This window comes from Emys orbicularis, chromosome 7 (assembly GCF_028017835.1).
Source record: "Emys orbicularis isolate rEmyOrb1 chromosome 7, rEmyOrb1.hap1, whole genome shotgun sequence".
Lineage (NCBI taxonomy): Eukaryota > Metazoa > Chordata > Testudines > Emydidae > Emys > Emys orbicularis.
In genome coordinates this window covers 101,501,975-101,520,284 of record NC_088689.1, presented here as the reverse complement: position 1 = coordinate 101,520,284, position 18,310 = coordinate 101,501,975, and the positions used below count along the sequence as shown (strand labels likewise).

The 18,310-nt window shown below is 57.0% G+C and overlaps 1 protein-coding gene across 1 annotated transcript; it reads left to right on the top strand.

Moving 5' to 3' along the window:
- The first annotated feature begins 7,386 nt into the window (after positions 1-7,386).
- On the top strand, positions 7,387-17,870 carry OVOL1 (ovo like transcriptional repressor 1). The gene is made up of 4 exons (XM_065408514.1): positions 7,387-7,486; positions 16,038-16,213; positions 16,769-16,955; positions 17,575-17,870. The coding sequence occupies exons 1-4, from the start codon at positions 7,387-7,389 to the stop codon at positions 17,868-17,870; spliced, it is 759 nt and encodes a 252-aa protein (XP_065264586.1).
- The last annotated feature ends 440 nt before the right edge of the window (positions 17,871-18,310 follow it).

Sequence of the window (18,310 nt, the reverse complement as noted above, 5' to 3'; positions counted from 1 at the left end):
GGGCAATGGGGGAGGGGTCCATGATGACCCCACGCAAGGGTGTGTGGGTAACAGAGAATATGGCGGTGCTGGGTCGGGGTCCCAGGGGATTGTGGGTGATAGGGAGTGGGGAGTGTTGGGGCAATAGCTGGGGGGGGGGGAGGTTGGGGGTAACGGATGCGGTGGGGTGGGACTTCCTGGCGGGCTGTGTTGGGGGGGGGTCTCAATGCGGCAGCCCGAGATGGCCCCAAGAGAGGCCCAGGGAAGCCCCGCCCCGAGGGAAGGACGGGACGCACCCCCTACTCGGCCCCCTCCACGGGGGAACCCCGGGGCATCCCCCTGATTCCCAGCCCGGCCCGCTCACCGCCCGACGCAGCAGCCGCCTCGGCCCCCGCCCTTCCTGCTTCCCCGCCAGCCGCTAGATGGGGCCAGAACCGGTCGGCTGGGCTGTATTCCCCAGTATGTCCTCGCGTCACTGCCCGGCCCCTCCCCCGAGTATCCCCCCTCCCCGCGTCACTGCCTGGCCCCTCCCCCCGGGGTATCCCCCTTGCCTTACTGCCCCCCGCGTCACTACCCCCCCGTATCCTCCTCCCCCGAGTCACTGTCCGGCCCCTCCCCCGGGTATCCCCCTCCCCGCGTCACTGCCTGGCCCCTCCCCCCGGGGTATCCCCCTTGCCTTACTGCCCCCCCGCGTCACTACCCCCGTATCCTCCTCCCCCGAGTCACTGTCCGGCCCCTCCCCCGGGTATCCCCCTCCCCGCGTCACTGCCTGGCCCCTCCCCCCGGGTATCCCCCTTGCCTTACTGCCCCCCCCCCGCGTCACTACCCCCGTATCCTCCTGCCCCGAGTCACTGCCCGGCCCCTCCCCCTGCCTCGCTGCTCTGGGTATACCCCTTCGCCCCGCAACATTGCCGTCCCCCAGCCGGAGCAACCCCTCTCCTCTCTGTCGCTGCCTGCTCCGCCCCGCCCCCCGACCAATGGGCCCATCCAGCCAGGGGTTCCTCTCACCCTCAAGGACTATCACCCCACATCACCCCATCCGCTCAGGATCCTCGTCAGTTTCAGGGCACTGGGTGGAGGGATATCAGGGGGCTGCAAATCCAAGCTGACAGGCACTGGCAGTGGCAGAGCTGGTCGGTGGGAAGCCCAGGATTGGATTAGCAGGGGGCTGGGGGTCAGGATTGAGGGGCACAGGCAGAGCTGGTGAGGAGCCCAGGATTGGGATAGCAGGGGGTAGGATTGAGGGTGACAGGCAGGGCTGGCCTATGGGATGAAGCAGGGAGGAGTGGCAGGGCTCTGTCTCCAGAGCATCTAACGGAGGAGGCGATGGCTGAGTCCTGGCTCTGTTGCCCCGGAGGTCTGGGATGAGGGGGCAGAAGCAGGTGCTGACTTGCTTCAGTTTCGTTGTGTAACCTCTGAGTAACAGTCTCATTAAACCACCCCCACCTGAGCCACACCAGAGACCTCAGCTAACAGGTTGCAGGTACCTAGGGGCTGAGTGGTGCTCCCTAACCTGCTATCACAGCCTGGCCCCCCTAATCTCTGCTAATGCCACTCAATCCCAACCCACAGCCTCTTGCTATCCCAACTCTGGATTCCCCTCCCCCCCAGCTCTGCCAAGGCCCAAAAATCCTGGCCTGAAGCCCCCTACTATCCCTGGGACCCCTTGACCACATGCATAGCTCTGTGGGGCCAAAGAAGACACACATGGAGGCAGATTGTGCCCCACTGAGCCTAGGGCATGACATGGGTTGGGCAGATGGGGGAAAGAGGCACAGGGCAGCTCGTTGTATCTTCTGTTTTTCTCCCCACTCCTCCATCCCCCTCATTATTTCACGCACTTGCCCTGATACAACTCCTACCCTCTGCCTCCCCCCTCAGCCAGCAGCCATGGCACTGCTGGGTTGGAGATACCCTCTTGGCCTGGGGCTCGGCACTGCCAGTAATCAGAGGCTTGGGCAGGTCCAGATCCCCCAGCACTGGGATTAGGGGATGAGGAGAGGGAGTTACTTGCTCGGGAAGGCTGGGATAGGTTGGAGTGTAGGCGGGCGGCGAAACTTAACTGTATGGCAGCGGGAACGGGGCCTGCCTGGGGCACAGGGAGAGGCCCCCACGTGGAGCCGGGAGCTTCCTGCTCCCCTAGCCAGGCGCGGGGGCGAGAAGGGAGGAACCCAGCGGCAGGAGGAGCAGCAAGGCCTGGGGTGAAGGGGGCCGGAGTCAGAAATCCTGGTTTCTCTTTATGGCTCTGAGAAGGCAGTGGGGGCTAGTGGTTAGCTCAGGGTACTTCACCCCAGTGCCCAGACAAATTCCACCTCTACTGTTTATAGCTTGTCTCAATAAACCCTGCAGTTTCAATCGGATACAAAATTCTTTTTCACTTCCTGTCCAAAACTGTTATGTGGTGTTACTGTGACTTGTTAAACAGCCCCTGTGCCCCACCCCCGAGGTGGCTGCATCTCAGCACTGGGCAGGGGATGAAAAGCACTAGTGGTATATAATGAACATGGCGCTATTCGGTGTCTCTGGGTAGCCTCTCAGAGACGCCATACCCATGAGGAGATGGGGAAATTGAGGCAAGGAGCGGGAAGGATCACCAGTGAGTCAGTGGTAGAGCTAGGGACAGCCCTCCCCCCCCCCCCACAGGCTCCGGCCGCACCCCTCCCATCCACATCCAGACTGGTTCCCCCGCGTCTGCCCCATCCCTGCCACGAGACTCATTCCCCCCTGGGGCTGAGGCTGGGATGCGTCCCAAAACCAGGAACTAGCCAGGTCGAAACTCCAGCTGGGATTTTGGGAGCACCCCAACCCAGAGAGCCTGGCTGGGAGCCAGGACACCTGGGTTCTATCCCTGGTTCTGGGAGTAGAGTCTAGTGGTCTGGGAGCCAGGACACCTGGGTTCTTTTATTTGCAGCTGTGTGAGGGGAGGGGAGCCTAGTGGTTATGGGGGCTGGGAGTGAGAACTGGGTTGTATCCCGAGTGCTGGCTCCGAGGAAGTGGTGGTGCCTCAGTTTCCCTGTGTGAGTGGTTTTGATGCTGCTTCACCCGTGCGTTAATTAGCCAAGTTCTTTGAAGGCATGTTATAGATGCAGGCTATGTGCTGCAGTGCACGGGCTGCCAGTGCCACGAGCCTGGGCAGTGCCCAGCCCAGCTCATCATCACCAGCCTCACAGCTAGGTGCTCACATTTGCCAATGAAACCGCCCAGCGAGGAGAATCCCCTCAATGGAGTGAGGGGAAACCGAGGCATGGAATTCAGGGGTTCTGCCTCACAGCCCCGCCCCCTTTGTTCTGACCTCACTCCCCGCCAGGAGCAGGGCTAAACCCCAGGAGGCCTCGCTCCCCCTGTAACCACTAGATACGCTGCCATCCCAGAATTCCTGTTTGTCGTCTTCTCCTCCCTGAGGTTATTCACCCGGGTATTTGGTTGAACCCGTTGGGCTGGCACCACCTGCCTGGCCCTGGGTGTTTCCCACATCCAAGACATGCTGACATCCGCTTTGCCTGTGGGCTGAGGCTCAAGAGGCAGCCGGAGCCCTGCCTATGCTGGGATGCCTGGAGATGGCAGGCTAAGCAGGACTGGTTTCAGTTGGGATGGGAGGGGAGACCACTAAGGAGCTGCAGGGAGTGGGTAGCGGGTGCTCTCCCTTCTCAGTCACCGCTGGCCCCAGTGGTCAACTGCAGTGCAAAGGGGCGCTGTGCTGCAGGGAGTGTGGTGGAGAGCTCATAAGGGGTACCCTCCTCTCACAGCCAGTGATGACCCCAATGCCCCAGTGCAGCACCAGGGGGGAGCTCAGTAGAGGGGGTGCTCTCCACTTCATGGGGGGGGGGGGGGCTGCTGTGCTGTTCCTATCACTGTGATTCACTCATTCGAGTGAGATGTAAAACCATGACCCTGCCCCATTTATGGTTGTTAAACCTCCTGGCACTTTCCCTACATGCTGGGGTGTGAACTCCAGTGTCCTGGCCAAACCCCTGCTCTGTTGACTTGGTTCTGCCTCTCTGTGCCCCAGTTTCAGACTGAACCTGGACCACCTCTCCCCCCCACCCGCCCCCAGCTGCCAGTGCTGTGTAGCGTTGCTGTGTGCTGTTACACTCCACCACTCCAGTGCGTTCCACCCCAGGGCTGGCCGCATTGCAGCTGTGGGTGGGGTGATCTCTGCCCCTCTCTGGCGTGTTATGGGACAGGGCCACTAGAGGAAACATAGGCAGGATAATTATATGTTTCAGGCCTCAAGCTTTTCCTTGGTACTAGTCGTGAGCGGGGCTGGACAGATAATTAATGGGTCCATACCTTCCCCGCCCAGATAAGGGGCACATATTCTGGGCCTGTTGCTCCAATCCAGGTTGGGAGGAGGAGGGAATGGGGCCTTTCCCCTCTAGGGGGCACCAGTTCCCATCCAGCCCCAAGTTGGTAAGGGAGAGGCCATGTCCCATCCCCCACCCCTCTGAGCCAACCAGTCCCCACATCCTGGACCTGGATTTGAGCCAGCAGCCCTTGAAGAAGTGCCTGTGTTCCGCTCCCAGGTTTATGTGTGTCAAGGCCTGGCTTGCGGGACTCCTGGCCCCAGGAATGTGCTGCGTGTGCCAGGACAGGAGCATCTCGGCCAACAGGTGCCAAGCCGGCTGCAATTAAGATTCTTTGGAGCTGGGCCTAGCAGGGCCCGCGGCTCTCGTCCCCACTCCCCCCGCACCCGCCAGGCGTTGGCTTCCAGCATCCGCCCGACGCTCCGGCTCTCCTGAGCAGCGGGTGAATCACAAACAGTTCCTTCCCCATCCCAGGCTGGGGAATCTGCTGGGCTGCACGAAGCAGCCGCTCGGGGAGGCAGGGGACACATGGTTAGAAGGGCCTATATGGGATTAAGTGCTGTGATGTGTGGGTCATGGCTAAACCTCTTCACTACCCCCTGCTTCTCCCACTCTCCTCCCAGAGCTGGGATCAGAACCCAGGGGTACTGGCTCCCAGCCCCCCTGTTCTAGCCCAATTAACCCCACTCCCTCCTAGGGCAAGGAATAGAACCCAGGAGTCCTGAGCCTCAGCCCCCTCTGTTCTACCACAGGGCCCCACTCTCTTCCCAGAGCCAGGGATAGAGCCCAGGAGCCCTGACTCCCAGCCTTCCCTGCTCTAACTCTCCCCCAAAGCCTCTCAAAATGCCACCCCAAATTCCCCCACAATCCCTTGCTCACCGCAACCACTCACCCCAGAACATCTCATTCCCCAGTCCCATATATTCCCCTGCAAAACACCCCTCCCCTCACACCCTTCCCTCAAAATCCCCCCTCCAACACATTCAAACTCTGTGCTTTGGAGACCTGGGATGCACCTGTTTCTGGGGTGTGTGCTTCTATTTCCATGCGGGAGGGGGAGAACTGCTGGGGGTGCGTGTGCGGGATCTGAACTCTGAACATCCTGCGTGTTAAAATTTGCTCCATGGACCTTTGCAGATGCCCTCGCCATGCGTGTGTCTCAGTGGAGGAATTCATTCATACTTAGTCCTGCCGTGAGTGCCAGGGCCTGGCCTAGATGACCTCCCTTCCAGTCCTACGAGTCTATGATTCCTGCCAAGTTGCTTTTCCGGCCTGGCTAAGTGCAGCCTGGCTAACCTCCATCCCGCGAACCCACGCCGTGCTGACATTCCCTTCTAACGCAACCAGCACCACCCCGCTGACTTGTCCCTTGAAACAGGAGCAGACGCCTCCAGATGGAGCTGAGCTGCACCCAGGAATAAACAGCACAGCTTCTCCTTCCCACCCCTTCCCCTGGGGCTCTTGGGACTAACATCTACTGTTGGCTGCAGGAGCCCATCGTGAGACATCTGAGGCCTGATTCCCAGGGCCTCAGTGCCCCACAACGGAGGGGGTGGATTTTGCCCAGGGATCCATAGCACCAGTGAGGTCTAATTTGGGGGGGATTGTCATAAGAGACGGGGGCGCCGAGCCCTGTGGAAAGATCTCAGCAGCTTATTTCCATGCCTAAATGAGAGGGGAGCAATGTGGGGTTATGGGAGCTTGGTGCCGCTAGTGATCAGGTGCAAGGTGTCCCCAGTCGGGCAGCCATGAAGCCAGGCCCCCTCCTTGATTCTGCCAGCTCCTATGCATGGGCAAAACCCTGTGCCAGCTGCTGAGAGATAGGCTTGGGGTCCTGGGGACCACCCAGCGAGATCTGGGCCTGTTAGTTGATGGAAAATCTCAGAGTGGGGCAGTGGGTCCTTGCACCTACGTGGGTGCATTAATGAAGCCCTACCAGTGCAGGTGGTTTTTACACCAGACCACACTCATGCAAACCACCTTGGCACATGCACACTAGAAGGTTGCACTAGTGCAACTCACTATGAATTGTGGTGCAGTACCTCCACCACCAGGACAATGCAGTGTAAGTTGCTGTTCACACCAGTCCAGTGTTGTGTGCATTGGGGGGTGATACAGTGGGGCAGGTGGGGGTGGGGGAGGAGCGACACTGGTTTAAAACAACTGAAGTGTGGCCAAGTCCTTATGGCCAATCACTGACCTGAACCAAGAAAATACCTTTCCTGGTGTTAAATTCAATGGCACCAAGCTCCAGCTGTTTGGGTCAACCTGGGTTGGACGGATCCGCACTCACGAGCACAGCGTGTTCACTGCACCCCCTGCTCCCCCCCGCTGCACTCCCCCCAGGAGTGTGTGTTCACGCCCCTGTTCAACTCGCCGCCCCAAGCGGCTCCCTCTTCGGAAACGCTGAAGCTTCAAGAAAACAAGGGGGGGGGGGGCGCCCCCAGCTGTGGGTGTCACACAATCTCCTCCTGGCAGGGAACCGGTTGGGCAGGTAGCGCACAGGTGGGTGACACCGTTATTTCCAAACGCATGCGCCATCCCCACCCCCTCCTTCAAAAACAAACTCGCTAATGAGCTCAGCTCAGGTACAGTTCTTTCCCCTTCCCGATCCGATCTGTCCCTCCGGATCGGAGCCCGCAAAAGTCCTGGCTCTCCCGGCAGGGAAGCAGCTATCGGAGAACCCCGGGAGCCTGCCAGCTCCGTAGCCCGCCCCGGTTGCTTCCCCCGCAACTTCCGCGGCTGACCTGCTGGGAGGCTGAAACTGACCAGAGCGCAGTCTGCGCGCGAAGGAACGGCTCTGGGTGAAACCGACCAGGACCCAACGGTCCATCCCCAGAACGCTGCGGGCCTGGCTTGTTGCAACGTTCCATCCTTAGAACGTGGAGGAAACTTTGTTCGCTGCTCTTCTTGCAACTTCACATACTCCCTGGAAATCCCTCTCGCTGCTGATTTATTGTTTTATTTTTATTTTATTTGAAAGGAAAAGGCCCCTTCCCAAGTTGGGGGAAAGTTTTTCCCTGTTTTTATGCTAAGAGGGAGAAGTCTTGTATTTATTTATTGATCTGTTTAAGAATCCCAGGCAATTTAATTGATCTCAGAGATGCCTCGGGCTTTCTTAGTGAAAAAATCCTGTGTGTCTGTGGGCAAGAGGAACTGGAGTGAATTGCCCGATGAAGAGAGAGGAGAGATCTATGTACCAGGTGAGTCTGACTGAAGGAAGGGTGCTAGATCTGGGCAGATACTTATCTGCCCCCCAACACCTGCTATCTGAGCACCTCACAACCCTCAAGGGAGACAGGACAGGGCAATCATTCCCATTGCTCAGAAAGGGAAACTGAAGCACCCAGAGGCTAAGTGACTTCCCATGGTCCCGCCGGGGGGAGTCTGTGGCAGAGAGGGAATTTAACTCAAGTCTCCCAAGTTCTAGGCAAGAGCCCGAACCCCTAGACCAGCCTTCCTTGCTGGAGATTAGAGCTCTTAGAAATATTGCCATTAATGCTTGTGGATGGCACACGGTCCCTATTTCCGAATCGTGCCTGCTGCTGGGGTGGCAAGTCACCTGTTCCAAACTCCGCACAGGAGGCTGGGGGGCAGCAGCGCTGGGGAAAGAGGGGAAGTGGCTTGGGCTGGAGGGAGTGGGGCTCGCCACACAAAGCAATGGCACTGCCCTGACATACAGCTCCAGGCCGGCTGGAATGGGGGGGGGGGCAAGGAGTCCGTGCTCCCTCTCTGCACGGAAGGGTCTGCAACGGTTTCTTGGTGGCGAGAGTCGGATTCCAGGAGGGTGACCTTTGGACTCAGCTCATTTCCTTAACTGATCTGCGGATGAGAGCCCGTGTGTGTGTCTAGGGACGGGAGCCAGGATCCCCACAGGGACCCACCAGGGTTTCCAATCAGCGTTTTCTGGACACTGCTCTTCCCCTGGGAATCTTTGCCAGGCCAGCCTCCAGCTTCTTCATTTTCTTGCCTGGCCATTCAGTCGGGGGAGCCCCAGCCGGGTGGCTGCTCAGGTAGTGGGGGAAGCGCAGTTCTGCAGAACTCCAGCGGCCATGCTAGGGAAGTGGCTTTTAATGTTTAAACTCCCTCTTGGGATTAGCTTGTTTGTTAGCTAAGGGGCTGGGAGGTGCGTGGGGATGCTGGCTCCCAGCGGTGAGGGGGGAGGGCCTGGCAGTGCTGCAAACTGGCGAGTCAGGATAGGAACACCAGAACTAATTGTATCCCAGAGTCCTGGCTCCATCTAACCACTAGACCTCACTCCCCTCTTTGGGCTGAGAACAGAATCCAGGGGTCCGGACTCCCCTCCCCCCCCCCCCCCCCCACTAGACCCTACTTCCTTCACAGAGCTGGGAATGAGACTAGAAGTCAGTGAGCGGAGCTTTAGAAACCAGTTTAATTGAATGTTTTTTTAACTGAATGGTCTCAAAGTTTGACTGAATGGAGTTAAAAAAAAAATCTTATGCAAGCAAAGAAATCCTAGGTTGGGCCTGTTCTAACTGTTCAACCTGTCTAGGATCCAGACAGACCTTAAACTCAAAGGCTGGAGAACATGAGCTCAAGCCTCTGGCTGGAAGGTAATCTGGTTTAACTTCTCAAAAAGAAGGTTGAGAGGTAACTTGGTAACAGAGCAAATAGTGTACTGAAGAGCCTTTAATCTAGCTGCAAGAGGCAGAACAAGAACCAATGGGTGGGTAAAGCCAGACACATTCAAGTGAGAAAGGAGGCCCCAGGTGTTTAAGTGTGAGGGTGATTAACATTGGAACAAATGGCCAAGGTAAGGGGTGGCATCTCCATCTCTTGGAGAAGCCTAGATGCCTTTTGGGAACATGCTTTAGTCAAACACAAGTGACTGAGCTCAGTGCAGGGGGACTAGATGGTCTAAAGGTCCCTTTAAATCTATGGCTGTTGAGGTTATCCCCATTTTACAGACAGGGGACTGAGGCACAGGGTAGAATCATAGAATATCAGGGTCCAACGGGACCTCATCTAGTCTAGCCCTCTGCTCAAAGCAGGACCAATCCCCAGACAGATTTTTGCCCTAGATCTCTAAATGGCCCCTTCAAGGATTGAGCTCATAACCCTGGGTTTAGCAGGCCAATGCTCAAACCACTGAGTTATCCCTCCCCAGAGCTGGGCATAGAAGCCCCAAGGGCTGCTGGAGATGATCAGAGTAAGGGGACCTGTAAATCTGATGGTAGGAGGGGAATCAGGGCTGCTGAGCAAGGCCCCCCAATGAAATCAACGGGACGCTGAGTACCTGGCTCATGACCCACCCTGCAGCACGCAGGGAGTGTGTATTAGCACCCTGCCTGGGAGTGCCTGGCCCTGGAGTCTGTAATTAGCTGGTAATTAATACCCGGATGCTGTATGAGTAGCTGTCTGTGGATTCCAACCTGCTGATTCCTGGCAGAACCTGGCGTCCGTCTGGGTCATTAACTAATTCAAAGGGGCCTGATTTCAGTTAGATGCCCCCCGCCCCGTCCTCAGGGCCAGTGTGAGATCTTTGTCGCATGTCAGAGGGAAAACGGAGAGCCAATGAGGGGAAAGAAATTGACCCTTTCTTCCAGAGCTGGCATAGAACCCAGGAGTCCTGAGTCCCAGCTCTATCCACTACTCCCTCTCAGTATTGTTCACTTCTCCCTTGACAGATTACTAACTCACTGATTGGCTGGTCCTGGTTCCCTTTAACCCTGTCTCCTCCCCCTGATGGGTCAAGCTTTGCTGCCCCCTCTGATCAGATAAGCCTCTCAGCCCTACTTTGGGGTCTCCCTTCAAATTGGCACCATCCCTTGGAGCCAATAGCTTAAATATCCATCAGTGCAGGTTAGACACTTGCAAAGGGGTCTGGGAGCTGGGACTCCTGGGTTCTATCCCAGCTCTGGGAGTGGAGGGAGGGCTGAATCCTGGTCCTACCTTTGCCTCTGTGAATTCTGGCATGGCTAAATCAGGCCGTGATATGATTGGGAGGCTCAAGGGAGGGCATTAGAAATGTGGGTCCCAGTGACTCTGTTAGCACAGCAGGTGTAGGGGGAAGTGCTGCTCCTGGAAGCTGTCTCTGCATGCGAAACTCCTCCCATCTCTTATGTGCTCAGCAAAGCAGCTGTGTGGGACCAGCTGATCTGGCATTGGGACTAAGGACACCTGGGTTCTATTCCCAGCTCTGTCACTGACCCTGGGCATGGGCCTTCCCCTCTCTGAGCCTCAGTTTTCCCTCCCACTCTTTACACTGTGAGCTCTTGGGAGCAGGGACTGTCTCTCACTGTCTGTGGGAGCGATCAGATGGCAGCCAGGGCCATGGAGGCCCCTGCATGTCACTGGCTCTGGGGGCCAAGTGCATCCCATCTCTGACCTGGTGCTCCTGGTCCATGCTCCTATGGGGCGGGGGAGGCGGATCCCAGCATCAGTTCCTGGGGAATTTCCTGCGGGGGAGCAGTGTTGTCTGCCGCCTGTATTTCTGGCCTTCCCCTTTGTCTTAAGCCCTGGCCACTCCTTTCCAAGTCACAGCAAGGGAGGGGGCTGATCCCCTCTCCTCACCGTTACCGTGTGAACAGCACTAGATTCTCATCCCACCCCACCCCAAGGTAGAAATAGCACATGAGACCCAGGAGTCCTAGCTGACTTCTAGCCTATCTGTCAGGGGATAGCTCAGTGGTTTGAGTGTTAGCCTGCTAAACCCAGGGTTGTGAGTTCAATTATTGAGGGGGCCATTTAGGGATCTGGGGCAAAAATCTGTCTAGGGATTAGTCCTGCTTTGAGCAGGGGGTTGGACTAGATGACCTCCTGAGGTCCTTTCCAACTCTGATATTCTGTGACCACTGCTCTCCCAGAGTCAGTGGTAGAATATTGTGTCAATATTCTGCAAGGGTAAATGGGACAACCCAGGCAGTTATAGGCCTGTCAGCCTGATGTCTATCCTGGGCAAGATAAGGGAGTGACTGATACAGGACTCTATTAATAAAGAATGAAAGGAGGGTGAGATAATGAATGCCAATTAACCTGGGTTTATGGAGAATAGATCCTGTCAAATGAACTTGATATCTCTTTTGGTGGGATTGAAAGTTTGGTTGACAAAGGCCACAGTGGTGATGTAATAGATGTAGATTTCTGTAAAGCATTTGATTGGGTGTCATAATATTGTGAGTAAAAAAAACTAGAATGATACCAGATCAATACGGCCAATGAAATGGATTGACAATGGGTTAAGTGATAGGACCCAAAATGTAACAGTAAACAGGGACTCAGCAGTGAGCAGGTGTTTCTGGTTTCCCACTAAGATTGGTTCTCGGTGCTGTGCTTTTTAACATTTATCAAGGACCTCAAAGAAAACAAAAAACCATTCCTTAATGACGCTTGCGGATGACAGATGGAGAGGGGGAGCGGGGAACAATGAAGAGGACAAGTCACTGCTCCAGAGCAATCTGGATCACTTCGTAAGCTGGCACCCGTAAACAATATACATTTCAACCGAGCCAAATATAAACGTATACAGCTAGGAACCAAGACTGCAGCCATACTTACAGGAGAGGGGACTCTATGCTGGGGACCAGTGACTCTGCGAGAGGTTTGGGAGAAGGGTGTCCTGGTGGATAATCAGCTGACCAGGAGCTCTCAGTGCAATGCTGTGGCTAAAAGGGCTAATGCAACCCCTGGCTGTATAAACAAGGGAAGCTCACATAGGATTAGGGAGGTTCTGTTACCTCTATAGGTGGCACTGGTGTGACCACTGCTGGAATCCTGTGCCCCGTTCTGGTGGCCACAATGCAAGAAGGATGTTGATAAATTGGAGAGGGCTCAGAGAAGAGCCACCAGAATGATTAACAAATTGGGAAACGTGCCTCGTAGTGAGAGACTCAAGGAGCTCAGTCTATTTAGCTCAACACAGTAAAGGTTAAGGAATGACTTGATCCCAGTATAGAACTACCTACGGGGGAAGAGAAAATATTTAATAAGGGTCTCCTCAATCTAGCAATGGTCTAACAAGATCCAATGGCTGGAAATTGAGGCTGGAAAAATTCAGACGGGAAATAAGGAGCAAATTGGTACCCGTGAGGGTAATTAACCGTTGGAACAACAGACCAAAGGCTGGGGTGGATTCTCCGTCACTGGCCATTTTAAAATCAAGACTGGCTGGCTTTCTAGAAGATCTGCTCAAGTTCAGCCTGGCTTTCACACAGGTCCTAGGGCTTCCTTATGCTACACAGGAGGTCAGACTAGGTGATCCCATCGGTTTCTTCTGGCCTTGGAATCTATTTACACACACAGGCCCTGATCCTGCAAACAGGCTCCCAAGGGAGGTTGGAGCAGCCCTGTCCTTGTGGGGGTTAAGACCAGCTTGGACAAACACCTGTCTGGGATGGTTGGGGTTTCCTTGGTCCTGCCTCAGCAGGGGCTGATGGACTAGGTGACGCCTCGAGGTCAGCCCCACATTTCTATGTCTGGCCACGCATGTGCTTTGCTGTCCTCTGATGGCTATTTGGACCCTGTTGCGGTTGGTGCTGTACAACCCGGTACAGTCCTTGCCCCCAGGGGCATACGTAGTAGGATGTAATTGTTCAGTGGCAGAAAAACATAGAAGGAAGACCTCTGGCTTTATACATGACCCCCCTGCGAAAGTCTCCAGGAACGGCCCCGAGCTCTAGCAACTTTAGCGGAGGGGTCAGAATTTCAGGCCGTTGTGTGGCGAGCTGGTGGGGAAACGCTGCAGAACGACTTGAGAAAATGCAGAACTTCCCATGGCAGAGGTCCAGATAATCCCCCTCTCTCTCCCATAGCAGCACCAGATCTGCTTTCATTCAGCCAGGAATTAATACAGGGAAGCCCTATGGGCTGGGTACTACAGTAAGTCAAACTAGATGATCACACTGGGCTTTCCTGGCCTTGGTATCTATTAATTCACTGAAGCTGCATGTGAAGATGATGCACAGGCTCCAGCCAGTACAGAAAGCAGCTGCCTCCCTTTTTCATAGCTCGGGTCTGTGCTTGAGTCTCTCCACTGGCTCCCAGCTCACTCCTGGTGTCAGTTTAAAGCCTTGGTCCTAATTTTCAAAGCAATTAGGGGATCATGCCCCAGCTGCACCAAAGCCCATATTTGATCTATAAACCGCAGTGAGCGCTGCACTCCTTGGGGACGTGCAGATCCCATCACCAAGCGTGAAGATGAGCTAGGGACAAAGCGTTCTCTAGGGAGAGGACCCAGCCGTGCAACGGTCCTCCAGACACCAGGCTAGCCCAGAGTCTGACCAGCTCTAGGAAACCCTGCAAAGCCTTCCTCTCCAACACCAGGTAAAAGGGACCTCCTGCGCCATTGTGCCCAGGCCCTGCTATCACAGTCACCCACCCCCTTGACAGACATGCATCCAGCTCCATCCTCAGCTGGGTTGGGCTCTCAGTGTTGGTAAGTGCAAAGTAATGCACACTGAAAAACATAATCCCAACTATCCACACAAAATGATGGGGTCTAAATTAGCTGCTACCACTCAGGGCAAGAGATCTTGGTGTCACTGCGGGTAGTTCCCTGAAAACATCTGCTCAAGGGACAGTGGGAGTCAAAAATGCTCAGAGAATGTTAGGACCCATTAGAAAAGGGCGAGGTAATAAAACAGAAAATATCATAATCCCACTATAGAAAGCCATGGGACGCCTACCCCTTGAATCCTGCATGCCGTTCTGCTCAGCCCCAACTCAAAAAAAGAGATGTTGGAATTGAAAAAGGTACAGTGAAGGGCAATGAAACTGATGAGGGGGCTGGAGCAGCTTTCCTATGAGGAGAGATTAAAAAGATGGTGTTTGTTCACTTTAGAAAAGAGATAACTAAGGGGGGATGTGATAGAGGTCTATAAAATCATGAATTATTTACCCCTTCCCATAACACAAGGACCAGGGATCACCCAATGAAAGTAACAGGCAGCAGGTTTAAAATAAAAATAGACCGTATTTCTTTACACAATGTACAGTCAGCCTATGGAACTCATTGCCAGGGGATGTTGTGAAGGCCAAAAGTATAACTGGGTTCAAAAAAGAATTAGGTAAATTCCTGGAGGACAGGTCCATCAATGGCTATCAGCCAAGATGGTCAGGGACGCAGGCCTATGCTCTTGGTGTCCCTAGTCTCCGACTGCCAGAAGCTGGAACTGGATGACAGGGAATGGATCACTCGAAATTGCCCTGTTTTGTTCATTCCCACGGAAGCATCTGGAACAGGCCACTATCAGAGACAGGATACGGGGCTAGATGGACCATTGGTCTGACCCAGTGTGGCCATTCTTGTGTTATTTTCCAGAACATCTCACCTCTGATGGGTAGAAACCTTCTTCTTATCTCCAGCCTCAATTGATTCCTGCCCAGTTTATCCTCATTTGCTCTTGTGCCAACACTGTCCTTTAGCTTCAATAGACCTTCTCCCTCCCCCCATATTTATAGACACAACCAGATCCCTGCTCAGCCTTTGCCTGGCCAGGCTTAACAGGCCCAGCCTTTCAGTCTCCTCTCCCCTGATCAGCCTGGGAGCCCTTCTCTGCACCGGGCCAGTTTGGATCCCTTGTTCCTGAACACGGGTGACCAGAACTGCGCACGGTGTTCCCGCTGAGCTCTTCCCATTGCCTCGGCCAGGGGCATTAATGCTTCCCTAGTGCCACTGGAAATCCCTCACCGGATCCAGCCTAGGCTCTTTGATGGAGCCTCTCTGCTCTCAGTGACACTCACAATTTGATCACCCCTTTCCCCATGCAGAGTTCTGACCCTGTAAAGGGAGAAGGGCCAGAGACTCCATGGAGTCCACTAGGGACCTTTGTGTTGCTATTGGTTTCCTGTGGAAGGTGCTGGGATGCTATGGTGATGGGCTGCAGGATAAAAGCCTTGGACAGGTGGGGGGCTGGACCCTGTGAGGCAGGGGAGAGGTATTGAGGCTGTTCTGCTGTGGAGGGGAGTGCTGGGGTGACTGGCTAGCTGGACTAGTTCTACCCCCCCCCCTCCCGCCTCCCCAGCTGGCCCAGGGGCAGGTGACACCCAGGTGGAAACGCTCAATTAACCGCCTGGGCTGGGCCGGACTTTCCAATAACATCTCGGGGAACCGGTTCCAGGGGCTTGTTTACTGCAGCACTAGGCAATGGGGTACAGGGAGGTTCCCCTTTGGGGGGCACTGCCTCCAGTCTGGGTGGGGAAAAGGATATGGGAGCCCTTCTCCTCTGGGGGGTGCTGGCTTTGATCCATCACAGAGCTGGGGGACTGGCTGGCTCGGGGGGTGGGGACTGGGTATGGGTGGGGGGTTCCTCCTGGCCCGGTTCCCCCCTGTCTCCAGGCTGCCAGGGTGCGCCCCTCCCCAGTCCGTGGCTGCTCCGTTTCTGGTGGCGGGGAAGGGGGGAGTGTGAACAAGCCAATGGCTGTCCCAAGGTGGTGACTCCACTTGGCGCCTCTTTCACCTGGTTCCATTCTGATTGGTGGGGGGAGGGGAGAGGGAAGACAGTGAACACTGGGGGTGAGGGTGGGGTGGCGAGCCTGCCAGGGAAGGGGGATCCCCTGGAAACTCCCCACTGCTGGGGCATCACCCCCGTTGCATGCAGTGTGGGTCAGGTGGATGATGGGTGAGGCCCGCTGGGGGGCTTGCAAGCTCATGGGGCCGTGTGGAGCCCAGGTGGCTCATCTCCCATATGGCCCTGGAGGGACGGGCCTGATTCCCACCCGCCACTGCCTGTATCCCCCAACATAGACCTTAGGGAGCAAAGCCCCCCAATAACCCTCCCCTCTGCTTTCTCCTAGTCTGCCTGGGGGGCTGTGCCCTGGGCAAGGACTTGGAGCCCTCGGTGGCTGAAGCCCCCTCGTATCCGATGCCCCTGGACCTGACCCTGCGAGATCCGAGCTACACGGCTGCCCAGCTCCCTGGGGAGGTGCCCCCAGCTGGGCAGCACAATGGGTTCCCGCGGCCCAAAATGAAGGTATGGATTGGGGGCCAGGCGAGTCGGGGGCTCTTCCGGGCTAAGGGTGCATAGGGACCCCGTGAGGCCCATCTGGACTGTGCAGGCTGGTTGCCCAGGGGAACCTCAGGATCCGTCTGTGCCCAGAGAACCCCCTTCTCGCCCACTGCACTGTGGCTGGGTACAAGGGAGGGTCTGAGCATGATCATGAGCACCTCGCATTCCCGATGCCCAGCTTCCTTCTGTCCCAGTCCTGAGCTCCTCGCCCACACAGCTTTGCCAATGCCCCTCAATCCTGACACCCAGCTCCCCTGCTGTCCCATGGTGCTGGGGGGCAGAGACTGGGGGGGGGTGTTTGGGGGAAGGGTGGGGTCCCTGTTTATGAGTGTCCAGGGAAGTGGAGGATGGTTTGGGGAGGGGACTGGAGCAGTGGAGGATCTGGTGCTTGGGACGGCTCCCTAGGGCTGCAGGTGGTGGTGGGGTGTCTCTGAGCCTGGGGGAGGAGACAGAGCCCCACCACTGGGCACCCCTCTCCTTGGGTTCCATGTCTGACAGCTCCATCCCTGCCCCTGGCAGGTGACGTTGGGCGCGGGGCTGGGCGAGCTGTTCTCCTGCCCCGTGTGCCAGAAGGGCTTCAGCTACCAGCGCATGCTCAACCGGCACCTCAAGTGCCACAGCGAGGTCAAGCGCCACCTGTGCCCCTACTGCGGGAAGGGCTTCAACGACACCTTCGACCTCAAACGCCACGTCCGCACACACACAGGTGAGAGCCCTGCCCCCGCCAGCCTCACCCCCGCGCCCACACAGGTGAGAGCCCTGCCCCCCCAGCCCTGCCCCAGCACCTGCACAGGTGAGAGCCCTGCCCCTGCTGGGACACCCTCCCCCAACCCTGCCCAAGCACCTGCACAGGTGAGAGCCCCCCTGCTGGGACACCCCCCCGCCCCAGCACCTGCACAGGTGAGAGCCCTGCCCCTGCTGGGACACCCTCCCCCAGCCCTGCCCAAGCACCTGCACAGGTGAGAGCCCCCCTGCTGAGACACGCCCCCCCCCCCAGCCCTGCCCCAGCACCTGCACAGGTGAGCCCTGGCTACAGGCCCCACCCCTTAGCCCTACATGTAGGATTCTGGGGGATTTCTTAACCCCTCTCCACTCTCTGCACTGGTAGAACGAACGGGCCCCTGGGGCTGGGATTGGGGGTTGCTGTGTCTGTCTGTGTGCACACACCAGGGGGGTTACTGGGTTTCTGGGCAGTGGGGGCTCTTGTGGGGCTGGATCTGTGCAGGCGGGAGTCAGGGGGGCTAGGTCCCCGGGAACGAAGGGAGATGTGAGGGGTGAATGTGCACAGGGAGTGCTAACCCTTCATCCCCCTCCCCCCGCTGCAGGCGTGCGCCCGTACAAGTGCCACCTGTGTGACAAGGCCTTCACGCAGCGCTGCTCGCTGGAGTCACACCTGAAGAAGATCCACGGGGTGCAGCAGCGCTACGCCTACAAGGAGCGGCGGGCCAAGCTCTACGTGTGCGAGGAGTGCGGCTGCACGGCCGACAGCCAGGAGGGTCACCTGCTCCATCTGCGGGAGCAGCACCCCGACAGCCCCTTGCTGCGCAAGGCCTCGCGCAAGACGGCTGCCTCCCTGCACAGTGCCCTCCCCACGCTGCTGCAGAGCAGCCCGCGCTTGTGAGACGGCGCCCCCTGCAGGGCACCCACGCCTGGGAGACAGCGCCCCCGGGGGCTGGGCAGGGCCCTATCCAGCACTGAGTCCCTGGGAGACAGTGCCCCTGGTGGGCACCCAACACTGGGGCAGGACCAGTGACTGAGCCCTGCTGCCTGGAGACTGGACACCGCCTGCTCCCTCCCAGCAGTGGCCTGGGACGTGGGCAGCACGTGGCAAATGCTCCGAAGAAGCCCCCACCCCCTGTGGAGAAGTCCCCAATGCTCCCCCCCCCTCGAGGGGCAGCCAGCTATCCACAGGGCACTGACTTTGCACTGCTCCTTTCCCGAAGCCTTGGGGGAGATGCGGGCAGCTCCCTTCTGTGGGCTGTGTCCAGTCCCCCGTAGGCTCTGCCCACAGGCTGGGCAGACAGGATTTTTTACCATTGTGCTTTTCTGAGGGGGCTGGGC